This window comes from Aquarana catesbeiana, linkage group LG01 (genome assembly GCF_042186555.1).
Source record: "Aquarana catesbeiana isolate 2022-GZ linkage group LG01, ASM4218655v1, whole genome shotgun sequence".
NCBI lineage: Eukaryota > Metazoa > Chordata > Amphibia > Anura > Ranidae > Aquarana > Aquarana catesbeiana.
Window position 1 is genome coordinate 239034329 of NC_133324.1, and position 13748 is coordinate 239048076.

At 42.0% G+C, this 13748-nt stretch overlaps 1 protein-coding gene across 1 annotated transcript in view; it reads left to right on the forward strand.

The window, feature by feature from the left end:
• ALDH2 (aldehyde dehydrogenase 2 family member) overlaps positions 1-13748 on the forward strand; it is a 71374-nt gene that overhangs the window by 38306 nt on the left and 19320 nt on the right. The window contains exons 4-10 of the mRNA XM_073626285.1: positions 1604-1683; positions 1863-1974; positions 3477-3605; positions 4181-4294; positions 6835-6937; positions 9157-9341; positions 12855-13019. Of these exons, the coding sequence (XP_073482386.1) occupies positions 1604-1683; positions 1863-1974; positions 3477-3605; positions 4181-4294; positions 6835-6937; positions 9157-9341; positions 12855-13019 (888 nt within the window). The remainder of the gene's footprint in view (positions 1-1603; positions 1684-1862; positions 1975-3476; positions 3606-4180; positions 4295-6834; positions 6938-9156; positions 9342-12854; positions 13020-13748) is intronic.

The following is a 13748-nucleotide window of genomic DNA, read 5'->3' on the forward strand; positions in this document are numbered from 1 at the left end:
CGATCTGATAAAAAAAGCAATCATAAGGTGGAAAGATTCCAGCGGAGATAAGTTAGTCCAAAAAATAAATGAAATTGGCCCAGTAGTTCATTCCTTAATCAAATTAATTGATTCACTGTGTTTGATCGTTATTCATGATTTTTGGCTTTTCTTACATCCCACTTCAGCCATGATACTGTTGGTAGTTTGGTTCTCAAGAGAATGATTTTATGAAAAGCAAGTAAAAAGATATATCATTGCGCAGTGAACTAGAAGAAAGTACACAAGCAAACAGCTTAAGAGATACACTCACATGCGCCTGGTTAAATAAAGTCACTGACTTTCTCAAGGAAGAAAGTCATGTGTCAGTGACGCAACGCGTGGGAGGAGCCTAGGACGTTCACTGCTGCATGACACATCGAGCTGAACAGCAGCGGTTTCTCTATGGGAAGCCTCGTCCGCAGCGGCTGACTGCAATCTGCATACCTGAATGCCTTTATTTAACCAGGCGCATGTGAGTGTATCTCTTAAGCTGTTTGCTTGTGTACTTTCTTCTTTTCTTTCTTCTTCCAAAACCATATGTGGTCACGCCTAAACATTTTTAATTTGTATGCACTGAGGCAGGCCCTAAAGGAAATTATATGTATAATGTATGGTCAGTCATAGACCTACAGGTACCCCTTCGTAAATCTATTACAAATGTATCACAGGCAATAATGCAAACCGCCCACGGTTTCCTCAGTTTGTCTTCTCGGTATCCCTTTTTCCAGCTGTTTGCATATCATTGCATGACAATAGAATGCTTTTGTTAAAGGCCATCTTCTAGAGCTGATATTTGTTCTGTTTGAAACCAACTGCCTCTAGAATTAGAAATCGGTGGTAGTTCCTGTAACGTATAGGCTTTTAGAGGAAGGGGGAAAAAAAACTCACAGCCAGTCAAGAGCAGCAGCGTTTTGGTGGGGGGGAAAAAAATGTTTTGATGCTTCTAAAAGCGTGTTAACACTAGGTGTGATTAGCATTGGGCTTTAATTTCAATTGCCAGAGTAATTTAACACCCAAACACTTGACAAGACTAAATGTGTTACACTTTTACAAGTGTCCATTTTTTTTGTTTTTATTTTGTTTGTGTTTTGTTTTGTTTATGCTAAAATGCCCCTGTCATGAGGAAAGATGTCTAAAAGTGAACCTGTGGCTAGAATATGCACACCATTTTACTTAAGCAGCAAGAGAACAAGCAGAACATCTGCAGCCATAGGTACTGTGGAGAAATTCATCTTTGAAAATGTAATGGAGAGAGGGTCCTTTAGCCCATACGGGGAGAGCGACAATGCTGCTGCAGAATTACAGTATGGTCAAGTAAGCATTGTCACCCTAGAACAGGAAATGTCTTATGAACAGGATCACCAGGTGGAAATTGGGGGCTGAAAACTAATGCATTGACTAAAGTGAAAGACTGGTGAGCTGTAGCCATGATGCCAAAGGACTGTTAAGCTGCAATATAGGACATCATTTTTTTGTTTTTGTTTTCTAGTTTTAGGCATGATTTAATTTTCCGTTTGCAGCAAATTTTTATTTGTCTAATAACATTCCAGAAATAATTTTTGTTTTCCTTTTTATTTGATAGAATTTGGAAACCCTAGATAATGGAAAGCCTTATGCAATCTCCTATGCAGTGGACTTGGATCTTGTACTCAAATGTCTGAGGTAAGCTGCTTTTTAATGAGTATAATTTATACTCTACCACACTGAACATTTTTTCGTCCTACCATGAATAAGATTAAGAGTTATAAAAGATGCTTACCTTATTTTAAATGGAGAACTGTCCTAGTGACATTTTATAGTATGGCTGGAACTCTTACACACGTCTTTATTCTGTGCTTCAGATATTATGCTGGATGGGCTGATAAAGGGCATGGCAAAACTATTCCCATCGATGGAGATTATTTCACATATACCAGACATGAGCCCATTGGGGTCTGTGGACAGATCATCCCGGTATGTCTTCACAAACTTGGTCATATTTGACTGTTGTTGAGAAATCAAATGCAGCAGGTTTCTTGCTGAATATTGCATGCACTATTTTATAGAGCATTTATTTTCTCTAAGTTATTTCTATGACTTGATTATCTGTGATTTGTGTGGGGTTTTTTTTATTTTTTTTTATTTAAGTCCACCTTTTGCAAAAAAGTAGTAAATGCAGCAACACTGATTTCATGATCGGTGTGTATTTGCAAGTCTGCAGAGAATTGCATCTGCATTTAGCACATTTCAGGTGCTGTGACAGGCTTTTGCAATATGTTCCCCTACTCTTGGGTCCATATGGACCTGCTGTTTAGGAGGAAGTGCTGGTGAAGTATGGCTTGAGAAGGGGTTTCTGCATGCTCTGACCTAGTCCTTCTGCTGCAGTGGCAAATGGGACTTCCACTGAGTCAGTTTTGGGGCTGTTTTATGCAGCCATGCTTCAAGTGGTTCTAAAGTCAGAGGGGTTTTTCCCTAATGCATTAAAGTAATTGTAAACTTCAGACGTGAAATATGAACAAAGGATATCCCTCTCTAGTGTGTAAGTGCTCTTAATTGAGAGCCATTGAGTGTCATTTCTCTCTGCTGCTTCGTTCCTCTATTAGCATGAATCCCTTCTGACAAATTTTCTTGACACTGAGAGAAAAAAGGTGACATGGGAGGGAGCTACAGCTGATTGGCAGCCCCAGCTCTGTTCCTGTGTGCAGTGTGAAGGGTTCCTTCCCTCCAATCAGCTGTCAGCTCTCCTGAGATCTGAATAGTGTAATTTTCAGCTCTGTCCCCTTTTTTCTGACAGCTCAGACGAGCTTTATAAATGCTGGACTTTGATTGTATAGAAGACCGCAGAATAACCGGTACAACTTATGTAGGTGGCTTCATCTTTGTATCGCCTGAGACTAGTCACTTCTCACATAGATTTAGAGGTGTGTGTGTATACACACACACACACAACCACTTTCTGCTAAAATCCCTTTGTCCCCCTCTTCACCCCTTCCTTAAACTTACCTGAGCCAGATCTCTATCTAGCACTATACATGAAAACAGCATCTTTCTCTCTTCCGGCCCAAACAGCGATGGGAGCCATTGGTTCCTACTGTTAATCACAGCCAGTGAGGAAGTGGCAGGGCCAAGCGACATGGTTTGTGTCTATGTACACACAGCCAGCTTGGGAGTTTACCCATAGCAAGCGGCTTGCAGGGAGAGGAGCCAGAATCGCAGACAGGGTACCCAAGAATTGGAGGACCTGGGGCTGCTGTGTACTAAACCATGTATGACCCGTTTGTAAAACCTTTCCCCTTTACAATCAACACTTTCATGTTGCACCCTAAATATAGGTGTGGCATAAAACATTGTCAAAAAAAGAACTTGGCCTTTTTAAAATGTGACATATCCGGTCATTTGTGTGATTAGCAGTACTGGTATTTGATTTAATCATTTTTCTTTAGAGTTTAACTTAATTCACATTGTCTTTTTTTCAGTGGAACTTCCCATTGCTGATGCTTGCCTGGAAGTTTGGTCCTGCCCTGGCAACTGGAAATGTGATCGTCATGAAGGTGGCAGAACAGACTCCTCTCACTGCTCTTCATGTTGCCAGCCTAGTGAAAGAGGTAGATCTTTGGATTCCAGTGTATTGCTTGAGTTTTTTGCCTTTACAGTCCATATCCTCTGTTCACCTTTTTTACCAGGAGGCATTTAGAATATTTGAAAGAGCCTAAAAATGACCGCCTGTCACTGTAATGGTGTGATCTTTGCGATCTTGATCCTGATCTTTTCCTGCAAGTTGTCTGTAAAGCTGTGCATATCTCGGAGACCTGACTATATGGCACCCCCTGTGCTCTTCCTCCCGGTCTTTCCACAGAGTGAAGTGACAGGTCCCAGTCAGACTTCTGTTCATTGGCTAGAGACACTAGTTTCTACCATCTGGAAGCAGCAGCCTACAAGCTTTGCACAAATCAAGAAGACTTTATGGCCACCATTGACTTTTAAAAAAATCCAGAACTGTGTTTGTAGAAAAGATCTTCTTGAAACAAATAACAGAATGGCCTTGTGTACTTGTACTTATACAGACATTGAATAAAGTCTGTTTTGTGAATTGAAGCTCTGCACTGCTCTATAGTGATATTGTTGCTGGTTAACCAAACCACCCCAAAATCAGGAATTAACAGAATTTCTCTTCATTCAGGCTGGATTCCCACCCGGGGTTGTTAACATCATTGCAGGAATGGGTCCCACAGCGGGTGCTGCCATCTCTTCTCACATGGATGTGGATAAAGTTGCCTTCACTGGCTCTACAGAGGTAATCCTGCACATTCCTGGTTCTTAAAGACCAAATGCCTATATGCTTTGCAAAGTTTGATAACCTTTATCAAGTTTGTTGGTGCCATTTGGTGATGGCAAATGAGGAAAACTGTTTATATTCCCAGTATTTAGCAAGAGAATTAGGCTGGTAGTTAAAAGCGGGGTTCCAACCAAATTTTGAACAATATCTGTATGTATTCTCTTCCTTGCCTAGATGCTGACATGCCGTTTAAAAAAAATTTAAATCGCCGTAATTACCTTTTTATTTTTCTATTCTTCTTTGCACTTCCTGTTTCTCCTCCCGTGGGAGTAGGCGTGTTTCTAGCCTCTCCCAGACTCCTGGGAGCTAGTCTCAGGCTTCCCAGGATGCCACTGAGCATGTGCGGGAACGAGCGGTGAATGCTGGGAGCACAGCATTCACCACATCCAGGAAATAAATGCTTGTGGGCTTCAAATGCCCACAATGAAGATGGAAACCGCCTGCAGTGAATAATATAAGTTATTCTTTCCGACGAAATCTGACACAGGTGGACATATTACACACAATATGTGAGTATGTAATGCTGAGAAGAAAAGTTTGTGAATGAACTAAAAAAAAAAGATAGGTGGACCCCCGCTTTAAGTATCTGCTCTGTGTGTAGTGAGGGTTACAAAAAAGTGTGCACAAATCCAACAGTCATGTTAAGCCTATTGTTAACCTAATTGACAATTGTACAGTGAGTAAAAGTATATCCTTTTTTAGATGCAAGCCCCCATCAAGTCCTCCAAGCTTTGCTACTTTCCTGTCTGTGATCAACTGGGATATTTGCTTTTGGGACTGCTGGGTGCTAAATGGTCTATTCACAGCATGTCTCCTGGCTGGTCTGTGCATGCGCAGTATATGTTGAATGGCCATCAATGGAAATGCGTATAGATATTTTATAGTCTGCCTTCTTTTATAGACACTGCTGAACTGAGCACAGTTTTAATAACAGATTGAATTTAGTCCAGAGCAGTGAGAAGGCCTGTTCCTTGTCTATGGAAAAACTGTTAAAGGCTTTAGATACCTTCTCCCCCACATTTATCCCTTTCATGCCTAAGCCTATTTCTGACATTTGGTGTTTTAAAAGTTAAAATCCGCATTTTTTGGTCGAGAGTAAATGTATGTATGTTAAAATTTTTTTTTTTTTTTTTTTTTATATAGGAGAATAAAATGGCGATTGTTGCAGTATTTTATGTCACACGGTATTTGTGCAGCAGTGTTTTAAACGCAACTTTTTTCGGAAAAGGGACACTTTCATGCATTAAACAGTAAAAAAAAGTACAATTTTTTTTTTTTTTTTTGTATAATGTGAAAGATGATGATGTTACGCCTAGTAAATACCAAACATGTCACGTTTTATAATTGCACGCACTCGTGGAATGGCGACAAACTGCGGTACCTAAAAAATCTCCATAGGCAACGCTTTCAATTCTTTTTACGGTTACCAGGTTAGTTAGAGGAGGTCTTTTGCTAGAATTATTGCTCTCGCTCTGACGATTGCGGCGATTCCTCACACGTGTGATTTGCACACAGTTTACATATGCAGGCGTGACTTCCGTATGCGTCTTCTTTGCTGTGCAAGCTCGTGGGGACGGGGGCGCTTTAAAAAAATGTTTTATTTTTATATTAAATTGTGTTTTTTTTTTTTTTTTTTATATTTGATCACTTTTATTGTTGTCACAAGGAATGTAAACATCCCTTGTGACAGTAATAGGTGGTGACAGGTACTGTCTGACTAGAGATATATTATAATTTTTTTTTTTTTTTTTTGCGCCATTGGCAGCCGAGTAAAACGGAAGTGACATCTCTTCCATGTTTACATTCAGGAGACTGGATGGAACAAAGCCGTTTACAGCTTTGTAACAGTCTGTGGCTAGACGCCGAAAGTGGCGGATCGGGTCTCCCGGTGGGACGGGAGGCCTGGTCAGAGCGACGAGAGGGGATATCCCCTCCCGCTCCTCCGGGATAACAAATGAGTGGCTTTTAGCCGCATTGGTTGGTTTCCCTGGAAAGCTAATCGCCCGCTCTTAAAAAAAAAAAACTGTACCGGGATGATACATGCAGCTGCGGGCATCATCCCGGTATAACCCCTGAAAGACGGGGCCGCATATTTGCGTACAGTCTGCGCGAAGGGGTTATACTTGAATGAGTAAACACTTTACTTTATAGTCTGACCCTGTTGGGGAGGTTTCACCTCCCTCATGTCCCTGTGACGTTGGATCAAGAGATGAGTCGATGGTTGTCCATGAGATGAGATTCAGATACTAATGGTAGCAAAAACAAGTTTTTGGGGGTTTTTCCCCTCCGCCTTCATAACTAAAGGGCTGACCCATCCCTGCCCCCTCCAAGAATTAAAAAAAACAAAAAAAAAAAACTATGCAGTGGTATATATTAATTTTTTTTTTTTTTTTATTTTTTTTTTTTTAAACGTAATTTCAAAGCATATGCTTTGATATTATAGTGTACATTGTGTTTATAATATACGTGCGTACTTATGTCATCTTTTTTTGCCTTAGGTGGGTCGTTTGATTCAGCAAGCAGCTGGTAAGAGTAACTTGAAGAAAGTCACCCTTGAACTTGGTGGAAAGAGCCCCAACATCATATTTTCTGATGCAGACTGTAAGTGACTAGCTAATATACCACAGTCGGTACAGTTGTAATTTTGTCTTGCATCTTAAAAATACATATGATTGAAATAATGTAATGGTTTTTTGGATAGCAACAGTCACACATGCAGTCAGGTGTGTATCTGGCAATACAGGTAGGGATTCATTGGTCAAACTCCAGGTATTGTAACGGTCTTAGACCCCACTTAAGCCTTGTACACAATACGATTGTTGGCAGGGGATTGTCTGTTGACAGACTGTCCTAAATTCTTACCGTTAGTACGCTCCTTTTGACAATTGGTGTCCAACTTTGGGCCAACAAATGCTGGATGACAGGCTAGTAAATTTTCAGCAGACAACGTCTTGACGTCAGATTTTCATATGGTCAGTACACAATTCCGTCACAAGTTGAACGTACAAACACACATGCTCGGAATCAATGCTCCCCAAACACGAAATTGGCAGAGGGCCCCAAAGGTTGGCGCTCAAGAGCTGAAATTCCTCCTCGTAGTGCGTCACTACGTTCGTGTTTGTGACACAATTGTGTACTGTTCGTATGCAAGAAAAGACCCTGGCACATGCCCTTTTAACAAAAATCCAACGCTTGGTTGGCCAACAATCGTACCGTGTGTACGAGGCTTTAGTCTCCATGTGATATTTCTGCTTCAAAGACATTTGTGGTTTCCGTGTACAGGTTGGTTAGTTATTGACTGACACACTACCAAGTCGGTGGTTTGGCTTTAGCAAGAGTTCATGCTGCATTGAAACAAACTTTCTCCATGTAGGATGTTGGGCAGTTCTTGGAAGTTAAAGCAGAGCTCTGGTCTCTCGTGAAAATTTAAACCGCCACTCTCCTCCCACGATCCAGCGGTGTGCTCACCCCAGCCATTTTCTCCGTGTCCTCCTTCGCCAGCATCTTTACTGTGACAGCTTGTGGCTTCACAGCCGGGTGTCTGCTGCGCTCTGTGACTGGGCCTGCAGTCTTTTGAGACCTGTTGTGTCCCTAAAGACTCCGGGGGGGGGGGGAGGAGAACTACCCTTTAAAAATCAGGTACCTGCTCTCCCTCCTCCTGCTCAATTTCACAAAGGGGAGCCCGGGAGGAGGTCTTAAACACCCCTGGAATAAGGGGGGTGTGTGTGTGTGTGTGGTGTTTTTTTTTTTTTTTTTTTTTTTGTCTTGTGGTGTTTTACTCTTTGAAGGGCTCTTATGCATAAAGAACAGCACTGCGCACAAGATTTCCACAATGCTGGCAAAATCCTCCCAGCCAAGGTGTACACGCACGTAGCTCCCTCACCCATATGTAAACTGTGATTGCGCAACACTTGTGAGGTATCACCACGAACATCAGTGTGAGAGCAATGATTCTAATGGCAGACCTCTAACTCTAAATGGGTAACCTCCTAAAGGCTTTTGAAAGCGTCCCCTATGGAGATTTTTAGGTATTGTAGTTTATCACTGTTCCGCAGGCTTACACAGTTGTAAACGCGACATGTTTGGTATCGCTTTTACTCAGCGTAACCACCTTTTTTAGCAAAAAATATTGGGTATTGTGTTTGTGTGCACTAAAATTTATTAAAGTGTATTTTTTGCTAGACCTACAATAATTTTATGGACTGTACTCTCTTGCTTATCTTTAACCCCTTGGTGCCTCCTGGCTCTTTAGGAGTTTAAGATGCTTGGAGGCAGAAAGTAGGTTTATGATCATGTGACCGCCATGACTGGTTGTCGCATGATCAGAAGACTCCCATTCGCAAGCACCAATCAAGAGCTTTCATTTAGCCTCCGGTAACTGTGACGGGAGTGCCTAGCCATTGAGAAGCTGCATATTTGCGTGCTGTCGGCGCAGAGAAGTTAATTGGCTTTTTTTTTTTTTTTTTTGCCTTTTCCCCGGAAAACGAATGCGCAAATTTCTTGCAACATAAATTGCAATTACCATTTTATTCTCCAGGGCCTCTGCTTAAAAATACATACATACATACATGCATACATACATGCATACATACATGCATACATACATACATACATACATACATACATACATACATACATTCATTTGGAAGGGCTAAGTAATTTTCTAGTAAAAAGAGCTGATTTTTACATGTACGTGAGAAATGTCAGAGTTGGCTTGGGGAGGGGAGTAAAGTGGTTAATTTGTGTAGAATATATAAACTGGCTAAGTTTATGGTGCTGTAGAAGCACCCGGTTTACATTGTATTCATTCTTGTGTACAGTGGACTGGGCAGTGGAGCAGGCCCACTTTGCTCTGTTCTTCAATCAAGGACAATGCTGTTGTGCAGGCTCTCGTACTTATGTTCAGGAGGATATTTACAAGGAATTTGTTGAGAGAAGTGTTCACCGGGCAAAAAACAGGGTTGTCGGAAACCCCTTTGACTTCAAAACTGAACAAGGACCTCAGGTATGTCCTAAATAGTCACATGATCGGGTTTTCAATATTTTGTTTTTATTTTTTTTTTTACTGAAACTGGAAACAAAATAAATGTACGCATGAATATCAAGACCAACAAGCAAATTGAAGAAATATCCACTGAGTCAATTTAAAACATCTGCTGAATTGTCATCAAGTGAAGACCAATATATGTTACATTTTGTTGGCTATTAAGACCAATCAGCATTCCCCATAAATTGGAGACTGAGATCTCTCCACAATTATGCTAGAGTTGGATTTGGGAATGATGGAATAAAGTAATGGTTGATGTGGGATAATAATGACTAATGCAATAATAATGGCAAATGCAACTTCCCCTTTCAATGGCTGCCGCGCTCCCTTAAATAACTAGGGATATATCTTCCAACGGTGCTTGCTGACCTCTACCCTCTCAATTTTGCCAAATTGGCTACTGCCATACACTCTGGTTTACACTCTTGGGACAGAGCACAATTCTCATGGTTTGACTGTGCAGCCATAATTAAAATGAACATATTGCCTTGCCTTCTATATTTTAAACCACCCAAATTTTACTACCCCATCGTGGTGTGTTTTTTTTTGTTTGTTTTTTGTTACACTCCGACAGTCTGAGAACCTTTCTTTTGGCCTAACAAAAGCCCTAGTTTGAAATATGCCATGCTTACGCTATGTAAATGAGCCGGCTTTCCTGATAAAAATATTATCAGGAAAGCGAAGGACTGTTGCGCTAGAACAGTCCTTCATGCCCACCCCTCTGCAAGTCTGGCCTTGGCTTAAAGACCCCACCAGGCCACATGTAAGGGATAATCCTGTGCTGAAAGCCACCTTTGTTCCTCTTCCGGATGCTGGAATTGCAATACTCTTTGACAACTAAACACTGACGCCTGTATGACACAATCCTGAGTTCCTCTTTCCTCTTTCCTCTTTCCTCTTTCCTCTTTCCTCTTTCCTCTTTCCTCTTTCCTCTTTCCTCTTTCCTCTTTCCTCTTTCCTCTTTCCTCTTTCCTCTTTCCTCTTTCCTCTTTCCTCTTTCCTCTTTCCTCTTTCCTCTTTCCTCTTTCCTCTTTCCTCTTTCCTCTTTCCTCTTTCCTCTTTCCTCTTTCCTCTTTCCTCTTTCCTCCTCTTCCCATTGTGCTTTTCGCTCACTCCAAGCCTTTCAGGAACTTGACAGACCGGAACCTTTAAACTACGCTCCTACACGCACCATACCAGACTTTGAATGCCTTTGCTATCCTGCATCCCCACAGACCCACCTTATTTCCCAGATATACGCAATGCTCCTTACCTCTCCCCCTCTGATGGTGGCCTGGATTAGGGTTTTAAAGCTAGATCTCACCGACAGACTGGTCCCGTATGAGTTTTGACCATCTCTTTAAAGGATCGCTAAAGCTGCATTCATACTTCAGCGTTTTGAATTGCGGGCAGATTTGGCTCGATTTGAAAGCGCTGATGTGTGCATAACAGATCACGGGACTCCCATTTTGAGATGCCATCCTTTTGAATGATGCCTTAAATCGCGGTGCAGGTCCGTGGCAACCCGCATCGCGTGAAGCCAGTCGCTCAGAAAAAAAAGTTCAGTAGCTACTTTTGGGCGACCTTCTTCACACAATGCGGGTTGCCTCGATTGCAGCGCGATTTTATGGCGCAAGACTCTCACCGCGATTTTGTTCTTCAGGGGAATGGCCTTTCAATTGTGAGTCTTGCGATTTTGTCATTCACATATCAGCTCTTTCAAATCGCGGGCAGAATCATGGGAAATTTGCCCACAATTCAAAACACTGAATGGTGAATGCAGCCTTAATGTTAACATCCAAGAAACCAACAAACTACCTAGTCACTGGTACCACACATCCCACATGCCTCCATGCCATCTTCCCTGCTGTCTGGGACACTGGTGTGTTTTTTGCACATGTGGCACATGTGTTACTGCCCTCAGATACGTTCTTTCTGGGAGGCTATCCATTCAGCGATCACATAGCTCGCAGACCAGGAACCTACCTTTCGAGCCATCCACTTTACTGCTACACTGCTCGGATATGCCCCCCTCCAAATATATACCATTCCTTACTGTTCACCTGTTGCATGCAGCCAAAATGCTCATTCCTAGTTCCTGGCATTCCACTAAGACTCCAGGACTCACTCGGGGGGGGGGGGGGGGGGGGTGTTTGGGGAGGGAGTGTGTGTATTTGATTCCCTGCTGATTTTGTACGTTTGCCCATACAAAAAGGAGGTTCTCGCCCAAGATTTGACTGTACATGGTCCATTGTCCAATTTTGATGCGGTGTAGTTGTCCTATCCCCTTAGCAGAAAAATGCACCCAAAGCATAATGTTTCCACCTCAACGTTTGACGGTGGGGATGGTGTTCATAGGGTCATAGGCAGCATTCCTCCTCCAAACACCGCAAGTTGAGTTGATGCCAAAGGGCTCAATTTTGGTCTCATCTGACCACCACTTTAACCCAGTTCTCATTCAGATGTTCGTTAGCAAACTTAAGGTAGGCCTGTACATGTGCTTTCTTGAGCAGGGGGACCTTGCAGGCATTGCAGGATTTCAGTCCTTCACAGCATAGTGTGTTACCAATTTTTTTCTTGGCGACTATGATCCCAGCTGTCTTGAGATCATTGACAAGATCTCTCCCGTGTAGTTCTGGGTTGATTCCTCACTGTTCTCATGATCATTGAAACTCCACAGGTGAGATCTGGCATGGAGCCCCAGACTGAGGGAAATTGACAGTCATTTTGTGTTTCTTCCATTTGTGAATAATCGTAACAACTGTTACCTTCTCAATAAGCTGCTTGGTGATGGTCTTGTAGCCCATTCCAGCCTTGTGTAGGTCTACAATCTTGTCCCTGACATCCTTGGATAGCTTTGGTCTTATTGGAATCTGATTTGCTTCTGTGGACAGGTGTGTGTTGTGTGTTTGGTTTTTTTTTTTGTTTTTTTTTTAATATACAGCTAACAAGCTGAGATTAGGAGCACTCCCTTTAAGAGTGCTCCTAATCTCAGCTCGTCACCTGTATAGAAGACACCTGGGAGCCAGAAATCTTGCTGATAAGGGATCAATTACTTATTTCACTCATTAAAATAAAAATCAATTTATAACTTTTTTGAAATGTGTTTTTCTGGTTATTTTGGTTTCTTGTTCTGTCTCTCACTGTTAAAATAAACCTACCATTAAAATTAGACTGATCATTTCCTTGTCAGTGGGCAAACGTACAAAATCAGCAGGGGATCAAATGCCTTTTTGCCCTCACTGTATTCTTTGTATGTTATGCATTGTGTAGAAGTATTTTGAGAAAAACCAGTTTAATGACTCCTCAACCAGATTCTCCCGCTGCAAAACATTAAAGGGAGTCTAGTGGGCTGCTTTTCAGTTAACACTTTTTTTTTTTTTTTTTTATACAAGAGCATAACACAATCCTTTTTATAAACTGCAGGAAATGTGTTTGTTTTTTTATTTATTTATTTTTTCCTTTTCAAAGAATATTTCTTCTTTATTTCAGGTGGATGAGGAACAGTTTAAGAAGATCCTGGGTTACATAAAATCTGGTAAACAAGAAGGTGCCAAGTTGTTGTGCGGTGGGAGTCCTGCTGCTGACCGTGGATACTTCATACAGCCCACAGTGTTTGGCGATGTGACTGACAACATGACCATTGCTAGAGAGGAGGTATGAAGGATCTCTGTAGGAGAGGTTGGCAGCACTTTCAGGAATAAAAACGCTTCTTTATTTCAACTACATTAAAGCCGCAACATGTAACACACCATGTCCACTTGTCAGCAAACGCATTTCACACATGTGCTTAATCATTGCAATGAAGTGTTTTTATTCCTAGAAGTGCCACCCTCATTCTACATGTTCCTCTGGCCACGGACCAGGCTGGCACCTGGGTCTGTACATCTGCTAGGGATTTTCACAGGTTACCTGGAGCGGTGTCACTCCACACTTCTTTGCATATGAAGGAGCTCTGAGCCACTGTGGAAGGGACTCTAAAATACGTCAGCCTAGACTTTGATTTTTTTTTTTTTTTTTTTTTTTTTTTTTAATTTTACTATGTTTGCTAATTTTGCCAATGGCCATTACTCCATACTCGTACCCTTAGACACAGTTGACCACCTGCTCCTCCTCAGCAAACTACACTACCTTGGCCTCTGATTCTGCTTTATCCTGGTTCTCCTCCTACCTATCTTAGTGCACTTTCAGTGTCACAACTCCATCTCCTCCGCTCCTCTTCCTCTCTCTGTTGGAGTACCCTAAGGCTCCGTCCTTGGGCCCCTCCTATTCTTGCTCTATACCTCTTCCCTGGGCCAGTTGATAACCTCCCCATGGCTTTTAATACCACCGCTACACCGATGACACCCAGATCTATCTCTCCACTCAACTCACCCCCTCAATCTC